At 40.3% G+C, this 18,346-nt stretch overlaps 1 protein-coding gene across 1 annotated transcript in view; it reads right to left on the reverse strand.

Moving 5' to 3' along the window:
- Positions 1-18,035, reverse strand: part of Xpr1 (xenotropic and polytropic retrovirus receptor 1) — a 157,294-nt gene extending 139,259 nt beyond the window's left edge. Inside the window, exon 1 of the mRNA XM_021660536.2 lies at positions 17,773-18,035. Within this exon, the coding sequence (XP_021516211.1) occupies positions 17,773-17,841 (69 nt within the window). The 5' untranslated portion in view covers positions 17,842-18,035. The remainder of the gene's footprint in view (positions 1-17,772) is intronic.
- Positions 18,036-18,346: the final 311 nt, after the last annotated feature.

Here is an 18,346-nt window from a genome sequence, read left to right on the forward strand (position 1 = left end):
CTTTAGGAGCTATAGCATCTAACACAGTAGTTCACAATACATTTATAAACTATACTGACTCATCACTGAATTTTAAGTGTCCAGCTGACCATTACTTTTATTAAACTATTTTACAGTGTTTCCAATTTCATGAGACACCAAATTGCAAAGTGTTTCTCAGTAATCTCAAATTTCATTATCTTTTCTTTTTATACAAAATTTTAATATCTTTTATTCACTAGTCGTAGAAAAAATTTTCAGGACCTCTTTAGACTTCCTAAAGAGATACTAAGACTATTCAATTTAATAAAACATGTTGGATTTTGGTCAAATATAATAGTTATCACAACATAACACTGTTAACCACTCTTCTTGGTAAAAGTTTGTCATTTTATGGGGGCAAAAAGCCAAAAAGTAAAAATAAACTCAAAAAGGAACTCAATTTTACAATGCTACTGCCTACATGCCTATAAATTCTCTTTTTAATCCAGGGGTCTCAGACTACTCCATGGCTCAAGCTTCAATGTTGAAACCCAAAAGATTAGGTATTACCTGTAAGATACTGTTTCCTACAAACTTGCCACTACATTTCAAGATACAGTGTAATATTTGTATTAACAAAATATTACTTCATCAAACCTGAGATACTGTCAGGACACAGGGCTACTTTATGTATTATTCAGAAAGGAAAACATCAACTAAACTGTGGCAGGTATAAGATGTCTCAAGGTTGAAGACATTCAAATGTGGCAGTGACATTGTTGCTGTTGGTTTAGGAAAAGAATAGGGACAGGAACTTCCATGTTTAAGAGTTTATTAAATTCACAGTTCTGGAAATGCAATAGCCAGGTGCCCGCATCTGCTCAGCTGGGGTAAAGACAATCTGGCTGCATCAAAGCATGGCAGATGGTACTGTGTCAGAGCACATGATGGCATAGGAAGCCAGAGAGCAAGGCAGGCCCTGGCATGGTCTTTTTATAAGTGTTCTCACAACAGCTAACCTGAATCACATGAGAACTACATTAATCTCTCCCCAGGATGGCATCCTCAATGACCTAAACACCTTTGAGAGGCCACACCTCTCAAAGGTTCTAAAACTTCATCCCATCACTAGAAACTGAGCCTCCAGTACATGAAGCTTTACCAAATCCCAAGCACAGTAAAGGTAAGTCTAAATGGCCAGCTGACAGCCCAGATGGTTTCTAAGAAACTTTTGACATTGAAAAAGGACACTGTTATATAAAAATATTTGAGTATCAACATGCTCAAAAAATTGTACCATAACCTTCTATAGGTCAGGTCTATTATAGTATATAAACATATACTATAACCTTCCATTGGTCACGTCTTTCAGCACTTTCAAGTACGGTTACATTTAATTCTCACAATCCAGCAAGGCAAATATACTCATTATGTACCCAGACGCTGGCCTTCAACCTCTCTTCCTCTTCTAAATCGGTCTTCCTCATCATGTAGAGCTCACTGACACTTAGTCATTTCAAAAGAAATTTAAAGCTTCCCGATGAAATCAGATTAACAACTTCCTCTTCCTCTTTTTCTTCTCTACACCTCTTCTCCTTCCTTCCTCCCTTATCCCCTCCCCCTCTCTTTTCACTTCTGATTTCGGAGCTAGAGATTTGAACCCAGGCCCCAGCCTATGTTAGGCAAACACTCTCACATCTCCAGCTGTCAATCCCATGGTCAATTCTTTGTTCACTTTCCCCTTATAAAGTTTATCAAACAAACCAACTGTGCGTGGAAGTCACAATACTAATTTGGAGCAAATTACTAACTAGTTTACATTTGACTATCATAAATCCTGAAAGATTGCACCACTCTCAGTTCGGGAGTTGGGGCACTGGGGACTGAACCTAGCGGTCTACTGTTAGACACATGCTCCACCAGCTATGGTTCCCAGCCCCAAAAGTACTTTTTAAGTGGTTCTCTCAGCCATTCCAAGTAATAGTACTAAGGTAAGTACTTGTTAACTCTAAGTTCACAAGTGGTGAGGGAATGTGTATTCCAGTAATATGACATGTTGACTACATATATTTACCTTCTTTTCCTCTCAAAGCTTAATGACAATGTAGGAATTAGTTTAAGTATAAAGCTGTAAGAAAAAAAATTAGGAAGAAGATAGTAGGCAGCAGGTTTAATACATCTGCCAAAACCAGAGAGCAGGTAGAGGAGTAAACTACTGACTTACCACATAACATGGAAAATTTGAGATACCTTTAGAGTAGGATTCTAGCAGGAAGCAAGCCAATACAACTCTATAAACCCAAAACAGGCCAGGAACTGGAAGTACCATGTGGTTGAGGAGGCAGAGTTAAAGAAATGGCTAAATATAGGATTGGTTGAATAAAGTAGTTAACAGGTTTACTCCTGGCTTACCACAACACACCCCACCACACTAACATCATTTAGACCGAGAAACTGAATTAAAGGAGAGAGGAAGGATTAGGATATTGACTCCAGACCCAGCAGAGGACAGATGTGACAAGCATAGACTGAAAATGAAGTATATATGCTCCTTGTAGGATCCCATGCCGGTTCCTCCCACCTAACTCATAACGAAGAGCATGCCGACTAAGAAGATATAAGTACAAGGGTTAGGAACAAGGTCAGTGGGTAAAGTGCTTGCTGGGCAACCATGAAGACCTGAGGTCTGCATGAAGACTTCTCACAACTCCAGCTGTCAGTCCCATGAAGACCCAGCACCTATGTGAAAAATGAGACATAGCTACAAGCACCTGTAATCTCAGAACTGTAGGGGGGGAAAACAAGAGGATCCCTGGGGTTTATATGCTGCCAGCACAGCTGCAGGATCAGAGACAGACCCTGTGTCACAGGAAAATAAAGTAGAAAGTGATAGAACAGGACACTGATGGCCTCCTCTGACCTCTGAACATGCACAGATACAAGCACCCACAGGCACACGTGCACAGACACTCACACACAAAACCAAGCACACTCACTAGAAAGAGAGAATATAACTGGAAGAAAACTAAGATAATGCCTCTTTATCTCTGTGTTCCAATATCCATTATTTAAACACTGACACAAGAATATGACGGTAATTAGATAACAGCCTCAACAGAGCTCCTTTGCATATGTCACTCAAGAGTGATCTCTAAAGTCAAGCACTTACGATGTTATTTTAGATGAAGAATCCTCCTGTGAATGTGCTTTAAGGTAGCTATCCATCTTTAGTCTTTAGTCAAAATAGAGGCCGCTGACTCTGTACTAGAAAACGCTACTCTAGGTTTGTTTCATAGACAAGGGAGATTCACTCTTCCTATCTGCCTCTAAGAATTGTGTGAAGCACAACCCAGGACACGAGCAACATTAAAAACTAAGTCTCCTCAATAAAGATACGAACTGTAAAACTACTCACACACACACTGAAGTAACTTATAAATCTTGTTGCTGTAAATTTTGATAAGTGAAAAAGATAGGTCTGATTAGCTTAATAATCAGAATCATCTCAAGAGGTTTACAAAAAGTTTGTTTTGTTTACTCAGAATATGTGGTCTGAATTCCAGAAATTCTACTTTCCACAGATTTAATAGGGTCCAGATACTTGCACTTCTGAGGTTTTAAAATTGTACTCTTTATTAGTATTTTTTGAAGCTCAAGAACAACTTCATTAGAGTTTAAAAGAAAAACACCCTAGAGCAGACAAGCTGTACATCTAAGCAGCTATTCAGAGGAGTAAAATGGAGGAAGGGCGGCTAAAAGCCACGCCACTCGCCATGGAGACACACAGCCACATGGAGGTGAGGACGCCTAAGAAAGTGTGAAGAAGGCCATGCTTAAGTTCTGGCCAGCAGCTAAAACAAAGAGACACCTTTCCAAGTCAGAATTTAGAACTCATGCTGGCTTGATTCGGTTTATAGGGACTGTCATTTTTAGTCAGTGTGTCCAGGGTGAGGGGTACACAAGTACCACAGTGTGCCAGCGGAGGTTAAGAACAATTTCCAAGAGTCAGCGCTCTCCTTTCACTGCTACCTGGGTCCCAGGTAGCAAACTCTGGTAATCAGGCTTGGCAGCAGGTACCTTTACAGGCTGAGCCATCTGTCTAGACTGCATCGCTGTCTAGACAAGCAGCCTGAGTGACTCTAAGGCACAGTCATTGGACCAATCTTTGAGAAACAATCTCTAACAATTCAAAAGTGAGACCTCGATTCAACAAGTCTACAACGCTGGCCTCTGCCACCATGGATGCTGGGAAACCCAAATTTGGAACAAAAAAAAAAAAAAGTGCATTAGTAGTGAAAGGAATCTAAATTGGGATACTCTGTCCTTGCCATGCCATGAATAAAAGTTTTAGAGCTCTGCAGTAGCCACTAGTCATATGTTACTATTAAAATTTTAATTAGCTAAAATTAAATATTCCATTTTGCAGTCTCATGAGCCACATTTCAAGGACTCATCAGTCATGTGTGACTTGTGACCACATACTGTACTACAGAGATACAGAACACTTCCTCCATCACTGCATGGTGCTATGCTGTAGCTTACTCCTCAAGATAATTGCCAATGCTGCTTTCCTTAGAACCAAATAATGCCTTCTAGAGATAAAACCTGTAGAAGCCAAGTGTCTGCCCTGGTTCGATAAAAAAATACATAAATAAATTGTCACAGACCAGGTGTTTGACAAACAGTATCACAATTACTGAAAAATCCATTTATACTGCTCTGCAGGTAGAATCTAAGATTCAGAAAAGGTTATAATTATTAAATAATAAAGCCTTCAAATTAATCTTTTAAAATCCAACTAGGATGGAGCTCGGGATACAATTCAGTGGTAGAATGTCTGCATAGTATGCACAAGACCCTGAGTTCAAGTCCTAGTACTGGAAAAGACAAAGTTGTGAACAAAACATTAATATACCAGTGTAGATATTAACTTTGTCTTTTTAAAATATTCTTCAAAATTTGTGTGTGTGAACACCTGTGTGGAGGTCAGAAGGCAACCCATAGGAATTGGTTCTCTCCTCCAACCATATGGTTCAGATCATCTCCAGGCTGGTAGTAGGTGCCTTTACCTTCTGAGCCAGCTCTCCAGCCCAGCATTAGCACTATCTTAAAAAGAAAAAGAAAATAGAATAGGGGGGTCAGCAACAAAAGTAAAAGTGAAAGGACATCTGAAAATAGTTACAACGGTAGCATATCCGAGTATGTTCCAGTAAAAAATATACCACACAAAGAGTTAGACTCATCCAAACAGTGCAAGACCTGGGCCTTATAGAATGAAATGGGTGCATCCTTCACTCTAGCTTTCCAATCACATGCTCAGCCAGTTTCATAATTTATCTCCTCAATTGGTTGGTGGAGAGAACAGAGAAACAAGATGATGACAAGGAACACCTGTTTTTGCCTAGAATGTGAGTGCTGAGTGTGTTTTCCATTGTAATGAGTAATTTGGCACACGAGTATTTAAACATCACTCCTTTGTGAGCTTACAATATTCAGTCAACCACTTAATTGTATACCATTGGCCAAGCCCCATCAATATAGGGTCACTGAAAAGATCAAATTCAGATAGCAACTTGGGCACAGTGAATTCACCAAAGTAAAGAAATTCTGTGAAGCTTCTTGGCAACCAGTGAAATGGTGTTCCCAAGCAAGGCACTGACCTCAAATGACACCTTTTATTCAAATTCCAGCAGCATTTATTAGTCCCTGTAGCAAATGCCCTGAGAGTTTTAACTACCAAACTTCTCACAAATCCATTCTTCCTCTTCAACCATTTTTCCTCTTCAACCATTTTCCCATTCAGCAGAACCACTGCGCAGGAAACCTACCACAATAATAGCAGAATGAGACCAAGGGAATAGGGCACATGAAAGGGGATGCAGGGAGAAAAGAGAAGGGGGAAAATGACAATTATATTATAATCTCAAAAAGTAAATTAAAAAGGAATAGAAATAATATGGGCTAAACAAACCTGAGTTCATCCTAAACCACCTGTGTGACCCTGGACAATTAATAAAGTATGAGATTATCTTTCTTCAAAAATACGATAAACACCTGTATGTCAATAGGCCTATTGTAAAGAACACATGAGACACTTCATTCAATGCACTTAGGAGTAGTTAAATATGACAGATGCTAGATGGACAGTACCTACTGCTTGGGACAGTAAGCAAGCAACTGGTAAATGTTACATTACAACATCAAATCTAAAAAGCCATTAATGACAGCACACATCATTGTTTTATTGACTTCAAAGGCTGAAACACTATACACCAACTGAAAATGATATAGCATTAATTTTAACACACCCCAACTTCATTTAAAATGTGGACGACATATAAAAACTATTAAATAAAGCATTAATTCAAGCCTTCATAATTTTTTACTATTGTATTTAGTTTCCCTATCTTTGATGATAATTTATCTAAGCCATCATCTAAGATACAAATTAAACACACACAATCACTTTGTGTCATCTCCTTAAAATATTTTACGGACCAAGAATGACCTATGATCATAGCACTTAGAAGGCTGAGGCAGGAGGATGGCAACTCTGAGGCAAGTCCGAGCTACATACCGCGATCCTGTCAATACATAAATAAATATTTACAATTCACAACCGGGAAAATAGTTTAGTGTTTTCAAAAGTGAAACTCTATGAACTGTCCGATGTATCTACCAAAACCAAATTACATTTTGTTTATCTGGACATTCCCACCAATGTCACTGTTCAAATTCACTCTGCCTACACACTGCCTTTAGCGTCCTTTCCCCTCTTAATTGTATAAAAAATTATACTCAATCTCTGTATCCTACTGAAATCATACCACCGTAGACCCTTCTAACGGAAATGCCTTTGCTCTCTATAAGAAAATCAACTGCCCATCCTTCTCTAATAAACAATTTGTACATATAATGTTTATATATAACACTTATACATTTATGTGTTTATTTAATACTTATGTACTTCATATATGATTAGATATAATACTTACATATCATGTTTTATATATGCATGCATACATACATACATACGAAATTATAAGATCATATAAGTTAAAATTCCTCAGAGGTAAAAACTAGCGCTCAGCAACTTTACTGCCAGCCTCCCACATGATCCCAGATGTGTATCCCATGTCAGGAACCTAGTGTCTAAAATAAAACACCTGCTTTTGCTTTCTAGCGCGAAGCACTTTGTAGCTAGTCTGCCTTGGCCAACCTACTCAGCCGAAAGTTTAGTGTTTTCTCCTAGCAGAAATAATACAACCTACTTCGGATAGTAACGGTTAAATGAAAAATGCCTGGCACACCAGAGCACTCAATAAACATTAGCTGTGGTTATTATCATCCTCATTGCATTGTTGTTTTAAAAGAAAGCGGGGCGCTCATGAGTAATGAGTATGTTTAATGAACACTCTAACACCCTCTAGTGTTTCTCAACGGTCCTGCTGCTGTGGCACTTTAATATGGTCCATCATGTTGTAGTGACCCCAACCATAAAATTATTTTTGTTGCTACTTCATAACTGTAATTTTGCTACCAGTATGAATCATAGAGTAAATATTTTTGGAGACAGAGGTTTGCCAAAGGGGCCATGACTCACAGGTTGAGAACTGATGCTCTAGAACATTTGCCGTGATTTTAGCTTGGCAACTTGGGCTATGGGAGACAGGAGATGTAGTGCCCAGGTAGAACATTGTAACCTATACTTCAAAATAATGGAGGTATGTTATGGAGGGATGAGCAATTTGTTTTTAACCTTGAGTTTTCCTTTTATTTCTACCTGACCCCTCAAGCCTTACCATAATTCTTCACTCCTATCTCCTAATTCAAAAGGCTTTTTACTTGTGATCATACCTTATAAATGGGGCAATGGTTAATTTTATGTAGGTAAGTAAATAGTGTTATTAATATCTGAGTCTCATCATTTATAGAGTCAAAACTAGCATAAGGAAACATTTTAGGTTGTTAATATGATTTAATAGATTAGATTCAGATAAATCTATCAGCACAGAGTATCTGTTAATGCATACAAAGAAAATTTATACTTGAAATTTTAAGGCAAAACAACAACAAAAAGGCACTATTTATATGGCTGTGCTAGACTTCCATGAGAGCCCTACATAAGGGCCCTCTATAAGCAGGTCATACTCCTATAGTAGGCTCTACCAGCAGCTTTCTCCAAGACGGATCCCATCCCTGAATGGGATCAGTATGCCCTCGGTCTATCCATTCGAAAAGCCAAGGTGGTAAAGTCTTTTTTAATTCTAAAACTAATTTTAAGACAAAATATTGTTTTTCTATAAAACTGTAAAGAACTAAAGTTAGGCAGCCACTAGAAGCTCACTGATGTCACCTGGACACATTTAAGAACGTACATGTGCTCCTGGCTCTTTGATCACCTCTCCCTAAAGGGGTGCAGCCTTACCAGGCCACAGAGAAAAACAAAGCAGACAGTCCTGATGAGACCTGATAGACTAGGGTCAGATGGAAGAGGAGGAGGACCTCCCCTATCAGTGGACTGAGGAAAGGGCATAGGAAGAGAAGAGGGAGGGAGGGTGAGATTGGGAGAGGATAAGAGAGGGGCCTACAGCTGGGATACAAAGTGAATAAATTGTAATAAAAAAAAAATTAAAGTAATACAGAAAAAAAATGTACATGTGGTTTCCACCTCAATTAAAAAATTAAAGTACCTTGACACAGGCTAGCCCAAATAAATGCACGTTACAAATGACCATCACACCTAATTTATTTCACAACCACATCATAGTTTATGCCTGGTTTCCTTAGCATACACACACACACACACACACACACACACAAAAGCTAGGAACAATTCATTAGAACAAATATTACAGACGACTGAAGTATTAGCTCAAATGAACAGGCCATTTCCTAGAAAAACCCACATCTGACATCTGACAGATAAAGCTCGAGGCTCCATTCCCCTAATACAAACACAGCTAACCAAGCACGACATAACCCTGAGCTCTTTCAAAAAGTAATGTAATTCATCCTTCTTTCTTTGTGCCAGGCACTGTTCTAAGAACTCTTCATGTTTAGCTCATTTAATCCTCAGCAGCTAGGCGCACTGCATGAATCTGCAATCCTAGCATTTTCTCAGGAGGCTGAGACTGAGAGTTCAAAGCCAGCTACAACTGTAGTTTAGTTGCAGAGCTCTTACCTAGCTTGTCAAAGCCAGCCTGCATTATATGAGACTGTCTCAGTGACTTTGGAAATGTCAATTTTCATAATAGTTCTACAAGAACTGTACTATCATTATTGCTAATTTGCACAAAAGAAAACCAAAGCACAAAAATGTCAAGTGGTTTGGGATAGGGTGATGGTTCAGCAGCACTTGCCATGCAAGCATGATGATGTAAGTTTGATTCTCAGGACAGGAGGTAGAAAGAGGCAACCAATTCCTACAAGTTGTCCTCTGAGCTCCACGAGTGTGCACTCACAACACACACACACACACACATTTATTAATTGAGAAAAAAAAATGTCAAGTGACTAGTCTGAAACCACTAAGCTACACAGTCTGGCTTTAGGGAATGTTCCCAGCATTAACACACAAAGCCTGTATTATAAACTCATAAAATATATCATGGTAACAGTTAGGTCAGCTACTGACCAAGCCAAATGACCTTCATCTCTTAATCTCTATGATTCCATTCTCACCTGAACAAAAATGAAAACTGAACTAAAAAACCATGAAAGTTCGTTACAGGTCTAACATCCTAGGACACAAGCCTCGACACCAACTGCCACAACTGAGGAGAATCAATATCCACTCACCCTTCTCTTTTACCATAACTCATTCCCTTTTCCTTACGTTCATCTTCATAAGGTACTTTCTTAGCTGTTTATTCATAATGTATGGTCTCTTTGATGAAACATACTTAACAGGTGAATTCTGTCCTACTGAGGACTCTACCACCTTCCAAACCAAGCTGACATTACTTCACTATGCTACAGAACAGAGACTACAGAAACAGGTCAGTGGTACTAAAGAACAGGTCAGAGGAGGCCTGAACGTATGTATTATGATGCATGCATGCATGTGTGTATGTCTGTATTATAAACGTTTATTTTCATGAAGCAATACCATGTGGGAGTTAAGAGCATGGGCTCTTATTATCTCGTCTGTGTTCCCTGTAACCAGGAGCAGCAGCTTACTGACAGGCTCAGCCCCCCTTTCCTGAACCTGCCAGCCTGCTCTTAGGAGACTACCACAATGCCCCCAATAGACAGATTAGAGATAGATAGACAGACAGACAGACAGACAGATAGCAGGTGCTGTTATTATAACCACTTACTACCACCTCTGTTACTATTTACTCTCCCTCACAAAAGCCAAGAGCTCCACAGTATGACAGACTTGATTTCAAATTCTAGCTCTACGACTTACTAGGTGACTAGCCCTCTGTAAATTGACTCATTTCTCAAAGCCTGGGTTACCTCATCAAGTAAAATGGATAACATCTACCTTGCAAAACAGTGTGAAGACTAACATAACATACAACAGCCAATACCTAGTTCCTAAGTACTCAGTGCTGGGTAATTTTGTTCTTAAGACGGGCTGACCGTATTTCTGCTAATTCAAAGGAGAGGGGAACTAAAGATGATGAAATCCAGAGAAGCCAAATTTCTCTTCTCTATCACCCTTCACTGTGTGGCAGACACCAAGAAATCCTCAACCTACAGTCTTTTACCCTTTCATGTGCTTTGTAAGAATAGAGAACAGAGCACCTTTTTTGGGGTCATCTCCTAACTTTCTGAAAGTCCTATGCTCAAAGGAGGTACTTCTGAGCCTGCCATGATAGCACATGACTTTAATCCCAACACACAAAGAAACTTCATAATCCTATCACTCATTTGGTTTTTATTCCTTCTCCCACAGGTATAAAGTAGTTGCAGATGCAGCAGGAAATGGTTATATGCCCAGTAGCTAGTAAAAGATGTGCTTGTATATTGTATGTTAAATATTCCCCAGTTTTTATTTTTAATATAGTATATTAATAGACACCGGCATACTCTATATTTTAGAAGTTTCAAACGGTCTTGGGATAAAAATGGTTGAGAACCATTGTTCTAAGGCATAAAAAAAAAAAAAAAACACCATAAAGCGAAATTTCTGGGGCTACAGATATAGCACAATTGGTAAGTGTGCTTGTCTAGAACAAAGGAAAAAAAAAACCCTGGGTTCAATCTCTAGTAAGGCATTAACTGGGAGTGGCAGCTCATGCCTATAATCCCATCACTTGAGAGATAGAGGCAGGAGGATCAAAAGTTCAAGGTCATCCTTGACAACACTGGGAGCCAAGGTCAGCCTGAAACACATGAAATTCTTTCTAGAAAGGGGGAAGAGACCAGGAAGGAAGGAGAGACAGAGGGAGGAGGGAGAGAAGGAATGACAGAGACCAAGACTTGCCCACTTTCCTGGGACTGCATCCCAGCTTTCTATCTTCAAAAGACCACTTATTGGGGCTAAGGACCAGGGCCATGGCTCAGTGGATAGGGAGCTCCCTGCACAATCATAAAGAGCTGAGTTTGGATACCCAACACCCATGAAAAGCCTGCACTGACAACATGCATCTGTAACTCCAGAACATGGGGCAATGAAAGCAGGTGGATCCTTGGGGCTTTCTGGCCAGCCAGTCTAGCCAAATCCACAAGGTCCAGGTTTAGTGAGAGACCTGTCTTCAAAAAAAAAGGTAGAGCTGGGTGTGGTGGTGTAAGCCTTTAATACCAGCACTTAGGAGGCCAGCCTGATCTACATATCCAGTACAGCCAGGCAAAGTAGACTGTATACACAAACAAACAAGGTGAAGCCATGCCTTTAATTCCAGTACTTCTGAAACAGAAGTAGGTTGTCTCTGTGAGTTCTAGACCAGCCAGAGCCACATTTTCAGATCATCTCAAAAATAAATAAATGGAAAGCAATAGAAGAAGATAACTGATATCAACCTCTGGCTTCTAAACACAAATACACATACCTGTACATACACATGAACACATCAAACACACACACACACACACACACACACGACCATTTATTCACTATTTATGAATACTGAATGACAGAGCTATACCTTAGGACTTCCAGCTCCTCATTTCTGATCTAAGTTCTTTACAACAGTTTAGGCCTCCTTCAATAAAAAAGATTTTTAAAAAATCTTTTCTGTACGAATATTTTTGATCTTGTAATTTATCACAGTATTTCAAAGGGATAGTTCAAAAGGATAGTGTTCAATGCTCAGGACTGTTTACATTTTGAACTTGATGATGGATGTAAACTGAAAACAGAAATTAACAAGGCATACTTGAGTTATAAAGGTAACTGTGGATGCCAGAGAATGCAAACCCTGACTTCAAAGGGTTACCTTAATATAATAATTGTGAAATACAGCCAAGCACAGTGGCACATCTGAAATCCCAGCAGTTGGAGAGACAAAGGCAGGCAAATCTCTGTGAGTTCAATGCCAGCCTTGGTCTACAAAACGAGTCTAGGAAAGCCAACGCTACACAGAGAAGCCCTAACTCTGGGAAAAAAAAAAAAAAGGAAAATAATTTGGTGACCTTTTTTAGTCAGACTACTTTACCTATAGTCTGGCTAACGGCTCTGTGTCAGCTGTCATTGCCATGCTGTTCCCTATGCTTACATTACTGGTATTACTGCCACAGCATCTCTATATGGGTCTTTTTAAGTCTTGTCTACTTTATTGAAGGGATCATCAAGTTAAAACTTACACAGCATTCATTTACCTAGGCATCACAACTGCACTAACTGCTACCCGCCGGCAGTGAGCGTCGAAGAAGTGAGCAAATCACTGACTCCCTCAGACACATGTGAGTAGCCCCCTTAGCAGAGTATTATACCAAGACACATGTGAGTAGCCCCCTTAGCAGAGTATTATACCAAGACACATGTGAGTAGCCCCCTTAGCAGAGTATTATACCAATCCATCTACTATACATTCGGAAAACATTTTTCCTTCCTTCTCATATGTATAAAATTAACTACGCTAACAGTTTTAACACTATGAAGTTTGGATATATTGGTTTGGGGCCTAAAATTCACATGTACCTGAAACCCCCACCCAGTATATAACTCAGTCTCTCAAATGTTTTTCCAAATGAGGAGTGAAGCCAGGACTAGTTTTCCATGGTCACCCCAGGTCAAATCAGATTCTTAGGTTCTTATGATCTGGGCCTTCACCCAAAAGCTGATCCAAAGCCAACCTCAGGGATGGATGGACAAGTATAATCTTACCAGGATACTCACCCTAACTCACTTTACAGAGACAATAAAGAACAGTTATAGCCTCCTGCCTCTACTTTTATTCACTCATTTAAATCATGAGTGTAAATGCCAGGCATCTCACTAACAATCATTTATAAGCATTATTTAAAATATACTACACTATAATTTTATTTGCAGAAGCTCCATTAAAAAAAAGTGTGGTCTGTGCTCCATCGGGTGGCCAAACTGGAAATTTCAAACAAGTTCCAGCAAGGCAAGTGAACCCTAACTAATCAACATAATACCTCTGAGACACTGAAGCCTGCAACACAAGTTTTCCCATGGGAGGGTTCTATATATGAAAATCCTAACAACACTATGGCAGTGCTTCCTTATGCTGCACACAAGGGAAGGCCAGGTTATGCAGTGTGTTTTCAGTATCACACAACATTAAAACTAGTTCATGACCATGACTTTTTGTTTAGTCAAGTTAAGTCAAAGGCTTACGCTAGGGATGCAGCTTGGTGGAACAGTGGCTTGCTTAGCATCCCCAAAGCCCTGGTTTCAATGGAAACAAACGGTTCCACTGGGTTTTCCAGTCACAGAACAGAATCTCAATTTTAACATTTTGATTTGTTTGTTTGTTTGTTTTTGGTTTTGATTTGGCTTTTGAGACAGGTTCTCACTGTGCAGCTCTGGCCTCTGGCTGTCCTGGAACTCACCATGTAGACCAGGCTGACCTCAACTCACAGAGATCCTCCTGCCTCTGCCTCCCTAGTGCTGGGACTAAACACTATGTCTGACTTTTCATTAATTTTTTGAAAAGATGAATTTTTAACATTAATTCTTATATTAGGATTTTAAAATAGTTCCTTAAACTTTCTCTTCATAAACATAATTAATCATAAGAAAGCACAGAAATTTAGAGTTGAATGGAAGACCACATGAGGCTTACTTAGAAACCATCAAAGTTCAGTTCTCCAACACTACACACAGATCAACAACCTGAAACCCCAGGAGGATGTATGTGACTTCATCGGGGTCACACAGCTAATGTGACCTGGTTCCCCATGTTAAAACATACAGTGCTCAAGAAACTAGCCGTGTGTGTGTGTGTGTGTGTGTGTGTGTGTGTGTGTGTGTGTCAAGTGGCTTAACCTTTCTACAGCTTAGTTTCTTTACCTGAAAAAGCAAGGAGATAGATAATGTTTAAAATTTCCGTTCAATTCCTGAACACTGGAGAGCTCATTATTTTAGCATCTTACGCTTACTACAGTATACATTGAAAAAAGTCATTCTTAGTTCCTGAGAAGTGCAGGAACAGGACCCTCGGGAGAAAAATCACGTCAGCAATCAAAGGCATCGAGTGTATTTGCCTCTTTTGCTAATATTCCGTAAAATATTAACTCACCATACTGGTATATTTGGATGAAACTGACCTGGATTAAGTTTGATTAACCTATTATAGACCTCTAAACTATGCAACCATTGATTCCAAATTTTTTGAAAGTATTGTTAGAAATACTTACTATTGTTCTATTTTCCAATCTGAGATTTGTACTTGGGCTATTAGAAACAAAGATAGTCTCTGCTCATGTGTGTTTTTTCCTAGCAAAACTACTCATAAAGCAATAACTAGATGTCCTGTTTATGGTCTTTCCAGGTCTCTCCATTCTTTTGTGCTGACTGTGCCTATGAATGCCACAATTTTTTTTCAGTTGAAGACTAATGATTTTCAGGATATTGATGTGCTACTATTGTTAATAATTTTAGCAATTCAAGAAATAAAAATAAAAGTTAAGCCAAACACTTAGGAAATAGAATGGGCCTTACTTAAAAGGCTTTGGTCCCATATGTTTTTTGTTTTTGTTTTTGTTTTTAATGAAAAGAAGCAAGCAGGAAGAGCAAAAACATTCTCTCGAGGGCCTCAAAGCTAACATACATAGGAAGCAGCACTTACAATGAAGCCATGTATCCAGAATATTACATATAATTAAATATTGTACAGAATTATAGATGTAAGCACAATGTTCTGTTTCTATCTGAAGCTCCACCTGATTCACTAATAAACTGACATAAACAAAGAAGCTGAACAGTTAATGTTGGTTCAGGGCACTAGAAGGCAGCCTAGGCTTGAATTAAGGGTAATACATCAAAATTTCCCCACCAACGCTTGAAAATCAAATCCAAGTCTGTTCTGTTAACTGTTTTGGAGAGCATCATTTTCAACTATGTGAATATACATACCACAAAAAAATTAAGCAAATGTCTTTTTCCCTAGCAAAAGCTAACTTTTTAATATAGAGACCTTTTTTCCCTGACTTTTTTTTTTTTTTCAAGACAGGGTCTCTTCCCTGACATTTCTAAGTAGCTAACATTCCCAGACCTTAAAAATTTTTACTCATACCTCTATGCTATTTTTAAAGGGACAGCACCAAATCTTTAAAAATAATACACAAAACAAAGACTGTAATCCCATGCAAATGTCTTTAATGGTTCCAACTTACAAAGAAAAGAAAAAATCCTTATTTTTCATCTTGTCTATGGAACAATGAATTTACAAGAATAGGAGTTACATAGTAGGGTAATCTTTGTAGAATCCGATTTCAATTATCCATATAAATGAATTTTTCAAAAAGTAATTTATAATTGGTCTGAGAAAGATAATTGCAGTCACCCAGAAGCATAGGAATTTGGTCCCTCTGTGACCAATCTATAGTAACCATTTAGAAACAACAGTAACCAAATAGACTATGTAAATTGAGGAATCCCGAGGTCAATGTGGTTACTCCAGCCACAAAGCTGACATTACAAATCAAGGGTTAATTGCATTCTTCAAACTAAATCATGCCTCCCTTCCAGTCCAAGATATCCCGTGTTAATTTGTATAAAATAGTCAAATATTGGAATACTTAAAATGAATCATAAGATACATCCAACTATGGTTAATTTGAAGAAAGAAATGGGGTATTCCATACTATATAATAAAAGTGCTTCAGCATGCTCCAGCCCCAACCTCTGTGAACTGGCAGTGGTGCTGAAAGAGCTAGTAGGAAGATGAAAAACCAGTGCCCTTCTTTCCGTGAAACCCCCACCTGGATTCCAGCCAGGGTTTTAAAACTGACTGTTATTACAACCAATAAATCAACAACTCCACAGCCTGAAATGTTAGAACCTTTTCTTGGAGTGTGACTAAGGAAGACTACAAGGAAACTGACAAGAGAGTACTCATAATAAGCCATTCATTTCTGCATTAAATACGGTATATTACAAGTAAACTTATTTTACCTTCTTCAAGAATTTGTTTAACCTAACTTACACCCTTTCCCCGTCTTCAATTACTACATTAGCCACATGAATAAATGAACTGACTGCTGTTGCCTAAAGATCCTATTGCTAAATTTATATAAAAGTTAAAAAGAGATCCAAAATATTTTTAACTCATAAAATCTTGCTAGTATGTCTTTGCATGTGCCTATTGATTTTATACTCTTTGTTTCTGTTCAAGCCATAGATGTGAATTCCTGGAGGTTACAGATCTGGCTGTCTTTCTCTCTCCAGGAGCTGAACTACTAGCTTCTGAGAATAACCTATTGCAAGATGAAAACCCTTCAGGTATTCTACCATCTAAGTATGAAAGCGATTTTCACTGTCTTTACTTCTCCCAATATTGATGCAGGGTTACTTACACTGTTTATCAAATACCCTCCAAAGGCTGTGCAAGAAGAAGAAACTGAAAGGAAAGGAGGAACATGCCTCATGTAATACCGAAGTAAGGTACAGTATTTACATACAGTGATTTTTCTCCCTAACACTTAGCAGAAAACCTGAAATTGTAAATAATTCTCTTCCCTCCTTCTTCTTCCCTCCATTCCAAATGAGTGAGAGTGAAAATCCAAAGATGTGATTATTCTGCATAGTTCGTACGTACAATCAGTACAAAGACGAGACACTGTCTCCTTATCAAAACAGAACTATTGGTTCAATGCGTTTGGAAACTATAACCACCGCATTAGGTGATACACATTTCACCAAGTTTCAATCCAGTTACAAAGCCTTTGTCAACAGTGGGCAAGTGGGGATAAGCCGACCGGCTCGGTGGAATGAAGGCAATCGCTGGAGGGGCTTATCTTGCAAGAGCACGATTCCTGGGCGAGAGATGAGCAGCGAGAAGCACCTAACCTTGGCAAGGGGGTGATCTCCCCGGGTGGGGACCCGAGGTCGGGGTGAGTGGGGAGGGGGCAGCGCCGAACCGCCGCGACCCCGGGCCGCCGTCGCACCTGCGGCTCGGCCTCCCACTACCATTCCTCAGCCCCAAGCCCGGCTGTGCCCTTCCTCTCGCCGCCGCCTGCATATCCGTTACCCCGGCGGCAGAGGGCTGCGGGGGAGGGGAAGGACGGCCTGGCCGCCGGGGGCCAGCAGCGCCGGGGATGCCGCAGTGGCTCCCCGCGGCGGTGGGTCAAAGTCCGCCCCGGCCCGGGAGCTCCGGGCGGCGGCGGAGGTCGCGGCTGGGCAGATGGCAGCCCCTCCGAGCCCGCCCCAACCCCGGCCGCCGAGGGTACCTCATACTGGATGTACTGCTTCCTCCACTCGGGAGTGATGTGCGCGGAGAGGTGCTCGGCGAACTTCATCCTGCCGCGTCCCCCTCACTCCCACCCGGCTCCGGCAGCTACTGGCGGCGGCGGCGGCAACAGCGACTCCGACTCCTCCCCACATGGGCCCCGGCGCTGCGCGAAGCTGCGCTTCTCTCCTCCTCCGCCGCCGCCGAGGTCTCCTCAGAGCCGCCCTCCCGCCATCTTCCTCCTCCTCTTCATAGCTCCTCCCCGCCCCGCCCTCCAGACGTCATCGCCATGGTAACCGCCTACGCCGCTCCGACGGAGGGGGCGGAGTACGGGGTGGGGCCTCAGAGGGCCTTTCCTTCATGCTCCTCCCCTTTGGGCCGGACGTGGTGAAGGCGCCTCCCCTGACCTTTTCTGCCTGGCTCTTGTCTGCCTATAGCTGCTTTCTATAGCCTAAATAGGGAAGCAATGCTATTGTTATTGCAACTAATATAAGTACTGGAGCAACAAGAATGAATCCACACAAGACGCTTATATTTGCAGAGAACTGTGCAAATACTTTTTTCCATTTTAATAT

This window comes from Meriones unguiculatus, chromosome 11 (genome assembly GCF_030254825.1).
Source record: "Meriones unguiculatus strain TT.TT164.6M chromosome 11, Bangor_MerUng_6.1, whole genome shotgun sequence".
Lineage (NCBI taxonomy): Eukaryota > Metazoa > Chordata > Mammalia > Rodentia > Muridae > Meriones > Meriones unguiculatus.